General features: G+C 42.1%; 3 protein-coding genes and 1 long non-coding RNA gene across 4 annotated transcripts; 2 read left to right on the top strand and 2 right to left on the bottom strand.

Moving 5' to 3' along the window:
• The first annotated feature begins 468 nt into the window (after positions 1–468).
• Positions 469–1,879, top strand: LOC110381602 (bolA-like protein 3). The gene is made up of 3 exons (XM_021341944.3): positions 469–697; positions 770–931; positions 1,593–1,879. The coding sequence occupies exons 1-3, from the start codon at positions 650–652 to the stop codon at positions 1,731–1,733; spliced, it is 351 nt and encodes a 116-aa protein (XP_021197619.3). The 5' UTR covers positions 469–649; the 3' UTR covers positions 1,734–1,879.
• Positions 1,880–2,935: 1,056 nt separating this feature from the next.
• On the bottom strand, positions 2,936–10,552 carry LOC110381584 (DNA repair protein XRCC1). The gene is made up of 8 exons (XM_064038443.1): positions 10,355–10,552; positions 7,531–7,641; positions 6,853–6,939; positions 6,430–6,766; positions 5,790–6,362; positions 3,808–3,961; positions 3,505–3,716; positions 2,936–3,398 (listed from the first exon to the last, which is right to left on the bottom strand). Exons 1-8 carry the CDS (start codon positions 10,403–10,405, stop codon positions 2,959–2,961), a joined length of 1,965 nt encoding a protein of 654 aa, XP_063894513.1. The 5' UTR covers positions 10,406–10,552; the 3' UTR covers positions 2,936–2,958.
• A 2,280-nt stretch (positions 10,553–12,832) lies between these two features.
• On the bottom strand, positions 12,833–14,524 carry LOC110381591 (uncharacterized). The gene is made up of 2 exons (XM_021341936.3): positions 14,390–14,524; positions 12,833–13,760 (listed from the first exon to the last, which is right to left on the bottom strand). Exons 1-2 carry the CDS (start codon positions 14,399–14,401, stop codon positions 13,260–13,262), a joined length of 513 nt encoding a protein of 170 aa, XP_021197611.2. The 5' UTR covers positions 14,402–14,524; the 3' UTR covers positions 12,833–13,259.
• On the top strand, positions 13,725–14,920 carry LOC126055372 (uncharacterized). The gene is made up of 2 exons (XR_007511409.2): positions 13,725–13,848; positions 14,357–14,920. It is a non-coding gene; the product is annotated as an uncharacterized LOC126055372 (long non-coding RNA).
• Positions 14,921–16,496: the final 1,576 nt, after the last annotated feature.

Raw genomic sequence — 16,496 nt, 5'->3', positions numbered from 1 at the left:
AATATGGGTGATGGATTTTAAAACTGTTGTACTTTTGTTATAGCTTCCCAAAAATGAAGAAAGGCGACATAAACGGTTCAGCAGTCTATATGTGAAGCAAAAATACAAAAAAAAACAGTGTTCACTTTGAATCTCCCTGCTTTTATACTGCTAATTCCCGCTAATTATTAAAAGCCTATATTAGTATTTTAAGGTCACAAACTGCGTAAGTTAAAATTTCAATAAAAAACTGTGTTTAATAATCTTAGCAAATTCGGATTTGTCTTACATAGCTTAATCTCATAGTCACCCTATTAGAAAGGGACAGACGGCCTCGGTACTAACTGTTTCACTCGGCTCGTTTTTTGGGTAAAGGTGCGCAGTCCTGTTTACTAATATTATGTCTATGTATGTATACCTATGTCTATGCATATAATACAAATGTATTATTACACTCTGTGGTCATTTCCACAGAGTACTTTATTATTATACTCTGTGGTCATTTCACTGTCTGTCAAACTTCCCTTTCTCTATAGATAGGAAAAATAAAGAATACTAAACTTAATGTTACTTAAAAGCAACGACTAACATTAAAATGCCTGAACCTAAAGTTCTTACCCAACATTAATAGTTATTAGAAATTCCTATATTGTTGATATATCAAAACAAAATGTTTCGTAACTTGGTTAGAATTTTAGAACCTATAAAGTTTCAGCTGGTAAGTGTTTCAGGTATTAGCCGGTATTAGTCCGCAAAGTATGGGGGCAATACGATAATGAGTGTTATTAAGTCTTACAGAGCGCGAGCGGGCGGCGCGGACGGCGGCAGCGCGTACGAGCGCAACAGCGTGTCCAAGGAGCGGCAGCTGTCGGAGAGCCTGAAGCGCGCGCTGCCCGGCATCACGTACGTCAGCGTCGAGGACATCTCGGGCGGCTGCGGCGCTATGTACGAGGTGCGCATCTAATCAACTACACACAGCCAGCATGTCAACCTACCACTATCTGTACCAATCGAACCTTTACTGTTGTGATAAGATTGGAAATCGATTGAAGAAATTTGACCAATTGATGTAAGTTGATGTGCTGTCGTCTATACCTACGAATTATTTCCTTCTCTTGAGTACAGTGGTCTTTCTTGTTTAAGGCCTCCGGTTTTATACTGTTCAGAAGGCCTCCACATACAAGAAACACAATGTAGGCTAATGAGATCAGACAGATTAATTAGGTGCCAGTTTTATTTGGTACCTACCTAGCTTCCATCGATATCCTGATGGAACTACTTTTAACATCTGGATGACAAAAACCTATATTATTCAATCATATAAGCCACACTAGCTTCTGCCAGCAGTTTCACCCTCATCCCGTGGGAACCTCTGCATGAACCCAGATAAAAATAGCTTATAGCTTTCCTCGATGAATGGGCTATCGAACTCTAAAATAATTTTTCAAATGGGACCAGTAGTTCCCGTGATTAGGGCGTCAAACAAACAAACTCTTCAGCTCTATAATATTAGTGTAGATAACTGCAATTATTCTACAAAATACATTTAACCAAAAAAGTATAAAACATTCCCAAATAATATGCTCTGTTATAATATCAGTTGTTTGTTTAAGGTAAATGTGGAAGCCAAGGAATTTGTTGGTTTATCCCGAGTCAAACAGCATCGCTTGGTCACTGAGACTTTGAAGAGTGAAATAGCCGAGATGCATGGCATCCGCATACACACCAATACGCCTGGATCTGGTGATAAATAACCAAAGGATGATATTTATTGTAAATAATTCAAGTATATGGAAACAATGTTTTCAGTGTTGATAGTTAATAGTTACCAGTAATGTGTTGTTATACTTTGATTTGAAACAATATTTTTTTTCATTAGAATAGATTATGCATAATTAAAGCAGAACTTGTTTTATTTATATTTCAATAGGCAAGCCATATAAAAAAAGTCAAGTATTGTACATACTTGCCATCATGAGAATAAACAGCCCCTTGACTCTTAGCATAGTATGAGCGGGGCAGAGAGGAGCTTAGCAGTGCACAAAATGACTAATCACTATTCTCGAAATCTTTGCTACACTTCAATGGCAACAGCACGAGTGGCGCAGAGGACAATGAGCATTGGGGTGTGACTTCCCTGGCAATTAAACAACTTTTTTTTCTCTTGTATTGTATAGATTTGCAGTTTACCATTGCATTATGCAACTGGCATTATATATCTTTACCAGCTTACTATTATTATGTAATAGAAAGTTTGTGAACATTGTACTTTTTAAAGAGTGTTTATGGAGCGTCTTGCCGGCTCTTCTCCATGAGACCAACTTTTTGGAACCGTGCAACTAGTGTGACGTTTCATAGGAGCCTTCAAAAGTCGATTTGAAATGAAAACATTTGAATTTGATGCTACGGTCACACGCGCTTGCGTGCAGGCGGCTTGCCTGGCGGGCTGCGCGGCATGCCGGCGGACATTCAAGCTGTTTACACGCACGCCGTCGTGTCAGTCAGTGCAAGAATGGCGAGCAGCGAGGATCTCGGTGTTGTTGCTGCCATGACCTTTGGCTTATTTTTATTGGAAATTGAAACAAAATGATGAACGACGTTGACCATTCCGCCATGTTGTAATCTCCGACCGTAGCGACTTTTTTAGCAACGTTGAATGAAGATCCACTCGTCGCGAAAGCGCAGGAGAGACTGACTGCCCGCGCGCGTGTAAACAGTCGCTGCCCGCACATTCATCGCGGCATTCACGTTCACAGGCGCGTTCACGGGCTCGGGCGTGAATGTAGAATTGAAAGCGCGTGTGTGAACGTAGCATAAACGTGCTATAAAGAGTAGGTCGAAAGATCTATGTCAGAACCACCTACAAAACGGTCCGATCATGTATCTTGTTAAAAGTCTGACTTATGTTCAGCCGGAAACAGGGGCACAATTATTGTGTCCCAAAAAAATTATGATATTGTTATGAAAGTATTTTATTTGTTATGTATCAGCCGGCAGCAGCGCCCGCGCCGACACGCACCGCGCCAGCCACCGCGCCGACACCCGCGCCCCCCCCGCCCCCGCCGGCACCGCCCCCGCGCCCGCGCCGCGCAGCACGTAGTCCACGTCGCGGCCCGCCGCCACGTCCTGCGCCGCCAGCAGCAGCCCCCCGTGCGCGCGCACGTAGCGCGCCAGGCGGCGCCGCGGCGCGGGCGCGGCGCACACGAGGAAGCGCCGCCCCGCGAACATGTCGGGCAGCGCGCCGCCCGCCGCGCCGCCCGGCGCCGCCGCCTCCTCGTCGGTGCTGGCGTCGTAGGACTCCGACTCCGCTCCGTCGCTGTCGGCGCGTGCTTCTATACTTTTGTCCGGTTTTGATTCAGTGAGTCGGCGCGTTTTCTGATCTTGAAGTACTTTTTCTATTTCGTCGTCCGTGTCTTCCGCTGCAATGATTTTACAGTTAAGAACTGCAGATGAAAGTGATGGATAAAGGTGAGCAATCGGAGATGCATGTAATAATCATAATATTATATGAAACAATATATGTACCAGAATCGTGTTCTGAATATGTCGCTGGTGGGTCGTCGAGTAGGTCCTCGGCCGTGGGTGCGGTGCGGTGCTGCGGCTCGGTGGCGTACCAGGTCCAGGGCAGCAGGCGGCGGCGCCGCACACACTCGTGCAGCCAGTCGGCGGTGGCGACGGGCACGGCGCCGCCCGCCGCTCGCACCGCGCGCAACTTCGGCGTGTTGGGGAACGCGCATCTGATAATAAATTAAATAGTCATTCATCTGGCAGCCAGCCGGGAAGTCTACCGGGCAACCGGGCGGGCCGGCGCGGGCCCGAGCAACTCACATGAGGTGCGTGCAGCCGGGCCCCCAGTCGGGGCGCAGACGGGCCCCCAGCGCCAGCGCGGCGCGGCGCACGTGGGCCCGCGCGGGGTTGGCGTAGCCCGACAGCACGAGCACGGCGCCGCGCAGCAGCTCGTGCGGCGGCGGCTCGCTGTCGCCTGCACACGACATCGGATCGAACTAGGTCTTTTGAACACGTTTTCTTTAGGTTGTAACTAGTAACCAGTATGTAACTACTTAGACGTACACGTATAATAGGGGACAAGCCCCATTCATACCCGTCTTGCTTGACGCACACGTCCAGTTACAGTTAGAGGTGAGCAAAGTCCCACTTCCGATGTGTTATTACTGGGAAGAAAAAGTGGCACAACAAACTCCAGAGCATATATCGGGTGTGTAGTTCATAATCACATTAAATGAAATGCGTTAATATACTGGTTAATATATGTCCATTAACACATAGAAAAAAGCAAAATACGTAAAAATAAAAAAAAATGAATTTTTCAAACAAAGTAAATAGAATAAAAATGTGCGAAAATGGGTATTTATTCACAAAATATTTACATTAATTGAAAAAAATAAAAATAAAATAAACTTATATATATACAACTTAAAACTAATACAGTGCATCAAAAAATTGCTCCTCATCGCTGTCACTGGGTAATGTACCCAAAAGACTGGCAGCATTGCCACGTTGGATGGCAATGCTCAACCTCTGTGCGAAATAAAAGCCAGCCTTTGGGTCCGGCGAAGTGTCAACCAGGCGCTGGGAAATATCCCTGGCAAGAAGGTGGGCGCTCGGACCCCACGGCCCTAGAGTTTCAACCCCAAACGGCTCAAACATGTAATTGCCTATTAGGTTAATTAAGGTTACTATATTTGCGCCGCTTAAGGTTCTCTGCTTGTGCAGCGGCGGAGCCAGCACAACATGCAGTTCCGGGAAGGTGAGATGGCGCAAGAGTGTCGACGCATGTCGCGTCCCACACTAAAGTCCTACCCACCTTCCACGGAAATAGCGACATGCCGTCTGGTCTCTTGCCATCGTCGCGCGCCAAGCCATTTGGTTCGAGTACGGCTGGCACGCCGACGGCGACAAGAGCGCGACGGATCACGTCGTTTATGTTGGCACGTCGTGGTATGCGGCCGGCACTGCGGCTGCACGACAGGCCGTGGTGACCGAGGCTGTTGACAGCTTCCCCGCAGTGGCAGCGATGAGGAGAGCAGCATGGAGCACCTAGTCGGAGGCAAACGGCGAGTCTGAAGGTGGTGTCATCAAACATGGTGCGTGCAAAAATTAGAACACCATATAAAAGTCAATCATTACAAACAACTGTAATTCTCCCTTGAAAACTGACAGCTGTCAACTGATCAAAACATTCGATACTCCTAACTTTATCTCTGCTTTACACATGATGTTGTATAAAAACGAAAAATGACTCCTGTGGCTAAACCACTGAATGGATTAGGTTATTTTTTTTACAATTCGCCATAGAATATCATAAAGTATATGCGATAGAATTTAATGTGATTGTGAACGACACACCCGATATAACTATTAAACGATATGTTTTTTACTCCATGGTCAGAGGTGGGTTAGACTGGCATTATGAATGCAGATAGTAATCATGATGAACGTTCCAACAGTTAAGAGTCCTTCGTGTTCGGGCTTATTTATTTATTTACCTTATTCATATTGAAGAGAATGTTAAACTAACATATGGTAACCATTGTGGATGTGAAGTGCAATCATGTTATGATACATGAATATAGATAATAACTAGCTTCTGCCAGCGGTTTCACCCGCATCCCGTGGGAACTACTTCCCTTACCGGGATAAAAAGTAAATTCCTCCTTCCTCGATAAATGGGCTATCTAACACTGAAAGAAATTTTCAAATCGGACCAGTAGTTCCTGAGATTAGCGCGTTCAAACAAACAAACAAACTCTTCAGCTTTATAATATTAGTATAGATTACAATCATTGTACCTGTTTGTTCCTGGCTGTCGGATCTCCTGCGTTTCTTTGCCTGACTATCGTTTTTGTCACAATTTGTTTTTGTTGTCCATCTACTATCTAAAGCACCTGTGGATGTCTCAATAGTTTCATGTGGATCGCTCAGCTTCTTTCTAGCAGGCAGCGAGCGGTTGTCACCGGCCGATGGCGCGGCCATAGAGTCACGTAGTGACGGCCGGTCTTCTCGTTGTGACAGCGAGGGTGACGGCCGGTCTTCTCGGCGTGACCGCGCGGGTGACGGCCGGTCTTCTCGGTGTGACCGCTTGGGTGACAGCCGGTCGTCCCGCTGTGACGGCGCGGATGACGGCCGGTCGTCCCGCTGTGACGGCGCGGGCGCGGAGGCGTCGAAGTGCTTGGACCGCGCGGGCGGCTGGCGGTCAGCGAGGTCGTACAGCAGCGAGTCGCGGTCGCGGGCAGTGCCGCCCTCGGCGCCCGGCCCGCCCGAGCGCTTTACCGCTGGCTTGCTGATGTGAGCTTTCATGAGTTTGGTTGATGAATGTGAGATATTTTTCAGTGCTTGAGATGTTGCTTGCCTTATTTGAGCTCCTGAAAACGATCAGCACTAAGGACCAGTATCGAAGGTGCAATAATAATAAATAGTTGGTAAACATACCAGTGTCGTTTGCAGGCAGTTGTGCGCGTGCGCAATGTTGCGCGAACAGCTCGCCGGGCCGGAAGTCGTCATCGTCCGACGACGAGTAGGTGTCGAGCGCCAGCACGCGCGGCGGCACCGCGCTGCCCGCCGCGGCCTCGCTCTCGTCCACGTGCACGAACGACAAGCCGAACTGGCAGTGCTTGGCGTAGGGCTGCGAGCACACGAGGCGCAGACGGTCCCAGCGCTGCAGGCGGGCGGGGCCGAGCTGCTGGTCGCGGAAGGAGCGCACGCGCGGCACGGGCGCGGCGCCGCGCGACTCCTCGCGCGACACGAACACGCTGCTCGGCACCAGCACCTGGGCCGCTAATTGTGTAGCCACATAGCTCTCTGGGAATAATGTGTCTGCATTGTCACAACACAACACTGGCTTAGAGATGGTACCTGGAATGGTTCGCTGGGCGTCTCGGAGCGGCCGACCAGCACCTCCACCAGGGCAGCATGGTAGGCACCAACGTGAACTGCTGATATCTGCACACAACAGATACTTTGTAGTACTGCAAACAATATTGTTCTCATTTTTTACAAATTATTATAACACTTAAGGCCAATTTTTCAATCTGAGAAATATGTTATTATTTGTTACTGTTATGTAGTCTGTCCCCGTGGGGGTCTTCGACCACAACCCTCCAGAGGTAAATGTGTTATAATAAATGGACGTAGTTATGCAGAAACGTTCCAACCCACTGCAAGTTGAATTTGAGATATAAGCATTTACGCGTTTCAAATGTAATTATTTTTTATTCTAACTAGTAAAGGTATATACTAGAGGTTTTATTGTTGAATTATATTGACTTTAAGTAACCATATGCTAAATTTTAGGCTGTTCAATCACAATAACTCGATTTCGGGTGACTTGTGGGTTGGAACGTTTCTGCATAACTACGTCCAAATTAAAATTATATTATTTAGAAATTATTTAAGTTTTATATATGTAATTGGAAGTTAAATTATCTATATCGTATTTAGTTATAATATACATATTATTATGTAGTCCTTCTAGTTAGCAAAATGAAACAGAACAAAACAACATAAACTATGAGTGCAGTGAGCACAAGTCACCTGGACAGCTCTGGGCAGCTGCAGCACCACGGAGCAGGTGGTCTGTCCCTTCGCACACAGCCACTTCTTCTTGCTGACCTCGCGGAGCAGCAGGTTGCTGGCCGGGTGCTCCTGCAACACAACACATGCACTTCTTCCACAGGCCTGCAGACCAGCTCGTCAGCCTAGTAGTGCAGTCATTGAAGCGAAAAATACGGTCTAACCTCCGAATTTTTTTATTGTCAATTCTCAATTCTCAATTCTCAATTCTTTATTGCATACCATAATGTATTACAGGTTGTTGGTAGGTTATAGATATTAGTCACAATTATGGACCCTGTCGGGCACAGCAAACAATAGTAGGAGAGAGGAGGAAGAGCACTGTGTGTTTATATTCTATGTATTATCATTATTAGTTAAGTAGTTAGTAGTTTTAAGTTGTTTTTTTTTTTTTTTTTTTATATTTATATATACATAAATATAATTATTATTTTGTTTATTTCGTAATTTTCTTTATTATATATTAGGTTTTCTAATGGGACGGTTTGTATTTTTTTTTTTTTTTTAAATTTGTTTATATAAGTATGTATGTAGATGTGTAATAGTGTATAGCTTTTATTTCTCATTTAGATATTCGTTTATACTATAGTAGCATTTGCGTATAAGGAAATCTTTTAGTTTATTGGTAAAAATGGTATTTTTATTTAAATTTCTTATTTTTTCCGGTAGTTTATTATATATTTTAATGGACATGACAAAGGTACTATCAGAGTGCATTTTTAGACGCGACGTTGGTAAATTTAGCCTATTTTTATGCCTTAAAGAAATTTTTGTTTCGCATTCGCATTGTGAACCGATTTGCATGAAATTTTGGAATTAGGTTCATCTTACCCTTAACTTCAAAAGTGAATATGATTTGAACTCCGCCACCCCCCCTGGGGGTGGTTGCCACCCCTTCTTTGGGGTGAATATTTTTTTGCAAAATAACCTCGGATATCGATAGAAGACCTTATTTTAAGCTAAAGTTGTCTTTAAAGTTTTAAAAAAAATACAATACTTTTCAAGTTATTGGCAATTGAAAATTCGCAATTTTTTCACGTTTTTCATCGGTTTTTTGCAAATATCTCCAAAAATATACGTTTTATCGAAAATTTATAAAGAATAAAATTGTAGCAGGTAAAACAACGAACAATTTGTTTTTTTATAAAGTGTTCTAAGTGCAATATTAAGCTAGATATTAAAGATAAAAGCCGTTTTTTATTTTGCTGAAATTTGATCGACGTAGTTTATGCCATCTATTATTTTAGTAAGTTGATCAATTTACGAGTTTTATTATTTTCCGGTGACATATATACACATTACAATAGTTTTGACTCTTTATTATACTGCCTACTTTCACATTGCTCCAAATATTGACACTCCGAAGTTTTCAGTTACTAAGTAGAAAAAAATATGACCAGTTTTTGGACCTCCTTCAATTTTCATTCTATCACAATTTATAAAAAACCACTGTAAAAGTAATTAAGAGAGCTACAACATCCATCATTGCAATATATAGTAAAGAACTTTTTTCTAAAACGGTGAAGGGTTAAAGGGCTTAAGAGAGGCTGTGATTGCGCTGCCACGCGCTCTTTAAACAATCATATCTCCGTCAATTTTTGTTCGACAGAAAAAACAAACAAACCAAATTGTTTGTCAGAAAAATACCTAATTTTTTTATCAGTACACTTTTATACGTATCTGTCGTAATTTTTGAGATATTATGAAAAACAAGTGGGTTTTTCTTTAATTCGAAATTTTGTTCTTTTCGTTAATCGTGACTGTTTTGAAAAATATCTGTCCTGAAGCAGCCAAAGTGATACTATCTATCAAACTCTTCATAATAAAGTTAATCCTAGGCGGAATACGATTAATTTTAATTTTGGTGGAAATGGCACTTATGAAACCCATTGATTTAAAAGAAAAAATATAAGATGCTCCCCTTATTTGCAATACAGCTCACTTATTTTACGTGCAAAAGACTTTTAATAGTGCTCATCTTAAAGCTTATTTCAAGCACTACAAAACCCATTTGTATTAGAATGTATAAAATGCATCTACTCGCCGCTATATGGCATTGACCACAACAAATAAATTTCAGACAAAATAAAAAACGGCTTTGATCTTTAATATCTAGCTTAATATTGCACTTAGGACATTTTATAAAAAAACAAATTGTTCGTTGTTTAACCTGCTACAATTTTGTTCTTTATAAATTTTCGATAAAACGTATATTTTTGGAGATATTTGCAAAAAACCGATGAAAAACGTGAAATAATTGCGAATTTTCAATTGCCAATAACTTGAAAAGTATCGGATTTTTTTTTAAACTTTAAAGACAACTTTTGCTTAAAATTAGGTCTTCTATCGATATCCGAGGTTATTTTGCAAAAAAAATATTCACCCCAAAGAAGGGGTGTCAACCACCCCCAGGGGGGGGGGGTGGCGGAGTTCAAATCATATTCACTTTTGAAGTTAAGGGTAAGATGAACCTAATTCCAAAATTTCATGCAAATCGGTTCACAGTAAAAAAAATCGTAGCAATAATGCTTCAATGACTGCACTATAGTGTGTCTGGCATTACACAATACAAAACTATTGGATGTAATTGTTTGACAATATAGCGTTACCCGAAAAGGCTCTCGCTGTTTTAAAATACACACTCGGTACTCAGGTGTCTCAGCAATATAGATTTTACAAACAATAACGATAGCCAACTAAGTATGAGGGGTCTATCCGGCGAGGCCGAGCTAGTTGTTTCCTACGGTATGTTTATTGTTTACAATTTAAATAGCCGGCTACTCACGGGATCCTCGCTGCTGAAACTGACAACATAATCTATTTTCACTCGCGGCATTTTGTGCTCGGTCACATTTGATGTCTCAGAATGTATACAAAAGCTTTAAGGCCCGTTTTTGTATGACAAAATACAAATAATTCCCAAATTCGCAATACCACCTGTTATAACTGACATTTTATATTTTGACTTTGACAGCTAGGACAAAGGGTGTGTTCCGAATTATATCTTGGTTACTTCATGAATCGAATCTAAATATCTAGACACACGGCAGTGTATCCGCCAAGTTCGAGCAAAAAAGGCGACACACCGGCCGTGGGTTATATTACACGAACCATTTCGGGCCAAATTCGACCCCCCTGTAACTCAAAATCTATTTTATTTACGCATATCAAATTTCTAGTATCTGTTGAGACCCCCTCACTTATCTAAAATACAAAATTTCATTAATATACCTATTGTAGGTCTTGAGATATTGACGTCAGAAAATCGCTATTTTTACTATACACTGATTCACTTATTCACTGATTCACTGATTCACTGACTCACTCATCAAAAACCTAGACCACTTCCAATGGTCGTATTGACTTGAAATTTGGCATGGAGGTAGGTCTTTATGTCAAGGTAAAGGGAAAAATCTGAAAATGGCCAAGTGTGAGTCGGTTTCAAAATAATGAAGGTGTTTTATACCCGGTGTAAATTTATACCCCTAAGGAACTAAAACGAACTAAATTTATCTATATTTATATAATATATATTCGAATGGTACAAAGGTTTGTATTTAGTCAAAGTAAAGTAAAAATCTGAAAACGGCCAAGTGTGAATCACTTTCGAAAATAACGAATGTGTAACTTTGATCCACGAACATAATATATGATAACATGTCATGTCAGTCAGTTGGTAAATCTAGTCATAGTTAATCTAGTTCATTTCTTTGTAAGAAACATAGTGCATATTAAAAAAATCTAAAAGATAGTATAAATGAGACATTTCTTTAACTAACTTCATCATAAGAAAAAATAAAATAAACAACCTTACAAAAATAAATGAAATCCCACCCAAAACAAAAATGTGAAAGACTGCCAACTTCGATAATATGGGAATGCTTCGCCTATAAAAGAAGTGAGATCTGAATAAGTACCAAGTTCCATACACATACCTCAGTTAAAAATAGTTACTTTTTAATGATGATTACTTGGCAAGTTTTAATAGAAAATTAAATACTTGATTCATTGCGTTTAGTAGGTTTATAACATGGTGTATGAAAACTTGCCAAGTAACATCATTAAAAAGTAACTATTTTTAACTGAGGTATGTGTATGGAAGTTGGTACTTATTCAGATCTCACTTCTTTTATAGGCGAAGCATTCCCATATTATCGAACTTGGCAGTCTTTCACATTTTTGTTTTGGGTGGTTATGTATTTCGTTTCTCGTCAAGTGAGTAGGAATTTTGGAGTAATGGGAAAACTCATAGTAATTTATAGTAAATTCATAGTAGTTTTTATTAGTCATAGTAGTTTATGGTTGTTGTTCCCTTCTTCGTTAAAATGCGAAGTCGCTTCACTAAAATTTCCATATCAATCGGCTCTAGCCAATGGTTGTCTGTAAGATATTGCTTTTTAGCGATAAGAACAAGCCTAACCTAAGCCTACTGTACTTACTGAATTTTGTTTGTTATGTCCTTCCATGTTTTGCCCGTAATTTTCTAGTCGGTACCCACGCCCCGGGCGCGGCGGGCGGCAGGTTATGGGGGCGGCAAAATCATTCTTGGTAGGCGCAAACTCAAGTACCTATGGGATTTTCCAGATAGGTACTTGGTTAGTAGTTTCGTATTGCATAACGAAAAAAGTAAAAGTGGTCAAAAGGTAGATTTGTAGTGAAATTGCAGAAAAACTTAAAAAGGTTAAAAGTTCAACGGAATTTCGTCAAATAAAATGGCATCTGGTGGCCAGAACGCTGCATGAACATATCAGGGGCCCGATTCTTCTAATTTTACTTAAGCGACATACGATTCACGTTCGACTGAGATCCAATCCCGACTCAATTACGATTGAAGAGTATGTGGCATTCCGCAAATTTTTCTTTGCAATAAACGTTTTTATCCTTTTTGTCATTCAATAATGAATCATTATGTCTGCAAATGATATACGATTGCAATATGATTGTAGAGCAAACTACAGAATAGATCAAAATCACGAAAATAGCAGACCAATCGCAAACAAATCGAATGTCGTTGGAATGCGTCTTATATTAGTAGCAGAATGCCCGATATGGTTAAAACTGCTATTGCAATCATATTGCGATTCAATTACTATTCGATTTTGACATTATTAACTTAGGAGAATCGGGCCCCAGTAGGTACCTGCCTGTCAGTAGGTGGCTCTCAGACAAAGGAGTTGTAGGGAGACCTGCCGAGAGGGAGAGGACATGATCTTGCAGTAGGTGGCAGAAGCCGCAAAATAAAGAAAAAAAAACATTTTAAAACTAACTTTCACCATATTTGTATTTTAACCGCGCTCTCTTTAAACTCAGTACCTTTCAATGCTGTACATTATAATTATTGTCTTTTTCGAACTGCATAACTATCATGCATAGGTAAGTACTACTGCGACAATGTTTTCGCTATCGTGCGATGGGATACCTAGTAAGCATTTGACGACTTCATCATGGCAGGTACTGCAGTCAAAGGAAGCACAGAAAACACCAACATATTTAATGCTATTAATAAAACTTACACTCTACAAAAGATTAGTTTTACAAAGGAAACTAAATGTAGAAACTAAATATCTAAGCAAGTTACATTAACTATTCGGTAGATTATAATTAAGTAGGTATGTATTTACACGCTGATTATTAGAAAACATTGTAATAAATATAATAATGAGTAGGTGGGCAGCTTGGCGGCGTGGCGACTACCGGTCCTTGACGATCTTGTACTTGTGCACGCGGATGATGTAGGGCAGGTCGGCGGGCGCGCGCTTGCCGGCCGGCTTGTGCGGCGCGCTGTGGTACGTGTAGCCGCCGTGCGCCGTGGGCCGCGCGTACAGCACCGAGGGCTCCTCGGGCGCGCTGGACGCGGCCGCATACAGCTGCGGCGTCTGGTAGCGGTGCGCGTACGCCGCGTACTGCTGCGGCTCGTCGTAGTCGTCTTGGTCGTCGTCGTAGGGCGCGCGCGCGTACACGGGGGAGTGCGCGGAGGGCGCGAGGGCGGGGTCTCGCGGGAGCAGCGGCGCCGACGTGAGCACGCGCAGCACGGGGACGGGCGCGTGCAGCGGCACGGCGGCGTACATGTAGGGCGAGTAGCCGCGCGAGTACTCGCCCGCGTACACACCGTGCCGGCTGTAGCGCCGCAGCGCCTCGCCCAGCGGCTCGCCCAGCGCCGCGCCGCACACGCATAGCACCACCAGCTGTCTCTGCAAGCAAAGCTCCGTCACTCAACACTTCGAAAGCCAGCATTCAGCATGCGGCTGCCCTGACCGATAGTCTTTAGGAGATATCTAGGTAACTTTGCAAACAAAATCTATTGTATAAGAAAAAGCTCAGTCATTAATTGGGCACGGTAAGCGTAGCGTTACCAGATGAAAAAAATCCGGAAAAAAGGTTTATTTTGGGAAAGTTATGATTCTATTTAGATTTTGAAATTTTTGCACGATCTTAATATTTATCAAATTTATACACTGCGGATTTAGCTCTAGCGATAGAGATCGCGCTTATACCTCGCTAACTAAAACAAGTGTCTTCACGAACTATGAACCTATGACAACACCAACTTGATTTATGGATTGATCTTAAATGTGCAACTACTAGGTACAACAAATAAATAGGTACTGAAGAGATCTTGATTTGAGTATAAGGTGACTTATTGGAAATTCTAAAAATGAGATTTTATGTGATTTGCAAAATCCGGCCACAATCCTGAGGAAAGTGCAAATCCAGAAATCCTATAGGAAGGCATCGCACGCAGGCGCACGTTGCAGACACTCATGTAGCACTATTGTGTAACCACTAGGAGCTGAGGATGAGGAGCGAGGGAGACACTCACGAGCGCGTCCATGTCGGGGCCGAGGTGTGGCACGACTGGCGCGCGCAGCACTGCAGCTCCCGCGCGTCGCGTGCAGCCTGCTGCACCGGCACTGCTCACTTCCTATCAATATAGTTTGTTTGCTGCCAATCCGATACTATTCAATAATGCCCAACATTCTCTACAATTTGTTGTCTACATTCATGAATACTAAAACTGATCTGATTGTTTGACCGTCTGTCTCAATCTTCATTAGTAAGCGAGACGAGAGCTAGTCGTGTTGTCACTGTGGGTTTACAGCAGACGTGTGATAGAGACATTAATGCTGTGAGTATCTAGACCGAGGTCATTGCTGCACGAGATTAGTATGTTCATACAGTAGGCATGCCAACTTCAATCACAACTGCGAGTAATATGGCTAGCACAAGCGTGCGGAGTTAGCGGGCGCCGGAGCAGTCGTGTTGACAGTGCGCGGCGCTTCCTTCCGCGTGGCGGCGCGGCCGGTGCGTGCGACTCACGTGTAATTATACTGCAGCAATGCACTAAAAACTACTCGCACGCTTTTTATGCCACACCGTGTGTTACCGAATTTATTGTCTTTCCTATACCGAATGAAAGTTCCAGTCACCCTTCTTATTCCATGTCATTGTTAGCAGAAATACTACTTTGATAAAAGGGTGACCATAAGTTATACTGAACATGTCAGTAGGTGCGGTAGCGTGTGCGGATGAGGAATTAGCATGGCGCGAGTGTTCACCGCACTGTACTGGGGCCCGATTCTTCTAATTTTACTTAAGCAACACACGATTCACATTCGACTGCGATCCAATCACGACTCGATTACGATTGATGCGTATGTGGCATTCCGCTATTTTTTCTTTGAAATAAACGTTTTTATCCTTTTCTTTCATTCAATAATGAATCATTTTGTCTGCAAATGATTTACGATTGCAATATGATTGTAGAGAAAACTACCGTATAGACTAAAATCACCAAAAGAGCAGACCAATCGCAAACCAATCGAATGCCGTTGGAATACGATTGGTCTTATATTAGTAGCAGAATGCCCGATATGGTTAAAACTACTATTTCGATCATATTACGATTCGATTTCTATTCAATTTTGACATTATTAACTTAGGAGAATCGGGCCCCTGATATGTACGTGAACAGAATTAAATACAGCTAAATATTGACTAACATTTGAATTCTGTTCCCTTTTTGTGTTGGTATGTACGTAATGTTAACCTAGTAATAGACAAGTACCGAGGTCTATACTTTTTCCTATAGGTATATATCCTCATCAACTTTTTTACTGTCTCAATACAGGTCACAAGCCTGTGCATAGAGAAGGACAATTTAATATTATATAGGTAATACTTAACAAGATACAAGCTGCCAAGTTTGTAGAACAAATGCCTTCGTACGGACCTCAGTTCAGACCTGGGCCCCGATTCTCCTAAGTTAATAATGTCAAAATCGAATAGAAATCGAATCGCAATATGATCGTAATAGCAGTTTTAACCATATCGGGCATTCTGCTACTAATAAAAGACCAATCGTATTCGATTGACATTTGATTGGTGTGCGATTGGTCTGCTATTTTGATGATTTTGGTCTATACGGTAGTTTGCTGTACAATCACTTTGCAATCGTAAATAATTTGCAGACAAAATGATTCATTATTGAATGACAGAAAAGGATAAAAACGTTTATTGCAAAGAAAAAATAGCGGAATGCTACATACGCTTCAATCTGAATCGAGTCGGGATTGGATCTCAGTCGAATCGAGTCGAACGTCGATCGAAGGTCGCTTAAGTAAAATTAGGAGAATCGGGCCCCTGGCGCCGTCTGGAAGATATTATAATTAGGGTATCAGTTTACAAGCCTTTAGGGCAAAAAAGGTATGAGAATAGATAAGTGACCATATTCATTACAGAAGAGTGCAGTCTTCATGCACACAACTTTGGTACTGATTATACTGTTTTACGTTTTCCGAGGCATTAGTTAGGCTTAGAAATCTAACTTTCTTCTAAATCTTAATTTATGCCCTCCATAAACATTAATGTTTTTCATACATATTGAAGGATTTCCGCCTTTAATATGTATAAAGGGCATTAGTGCTAGT

The sequence above is a fragment of the Helicoverpa armigera genome, chromosome 16 (genome assembly GCF_030705265.1).
Source record: "Helicoverpa armigera isolate CAAS_96S chromosome 16, ASM3070526v1, whole genome shotgun sequence".
Lineage (NCBI taxonomy): Eukaryota > Metazoa > Arthropoda > Insecta > Lepidoptera > Noctuidae > Helicoverpa > Helicoverpa armigera.
The sequence above is the reverse complement of the archived record's forward strand: the minus strand, read 5'-3'. Positions and strand labels throughout refer to the sequence as shown.

Bases quoted from the DNA above. Each gene is read 5' to 3' on its own strand.
- LOC110381602 (XM_021341944.3), top strand. From the start codon at position 650: ATGTTTCGTAACTTGGTTAGAATTTTAGAACCTATAAAGTTTCAGCTG. The intron at 698-769 runs GTAAGTGTTTCA...AGTGTTATTAAG, and splicing joins AACCTATAAAGTTTCAGCTG to TCTTACAGAGCGCGAGCGGG. The intron at 932-1,592 runs GTGCGCATCTAA...TGTTTGTTTAAG, and splicing joins GCTGCGGCGCTATGTACGAG to GTAAATGTGGAAGCCAAGGA.
- LOC110381584 (XM_064038443.1), bottom strand. From the start codon at position 10,405: ATGCCGCGAGTGAAAATAGATTATGTTGTCAGTTTCAGCAGCGAGGAT. The intron at 7,642-10,354 runs GTGAGTAGCCGG...GTTGTGTTGCAG, and splicing joins GTTTCAGCAGCGAGGATCCC to GAGCACCCGGCCAGCAACCT. The intron at 6,940-7,530 runs GTGACTTGTGCT...TGTTGTGTGCAG, and splicing joins AGCTGCCCAGAGCTGTCCAG to ATATCAGCAGTTCACGTTGG.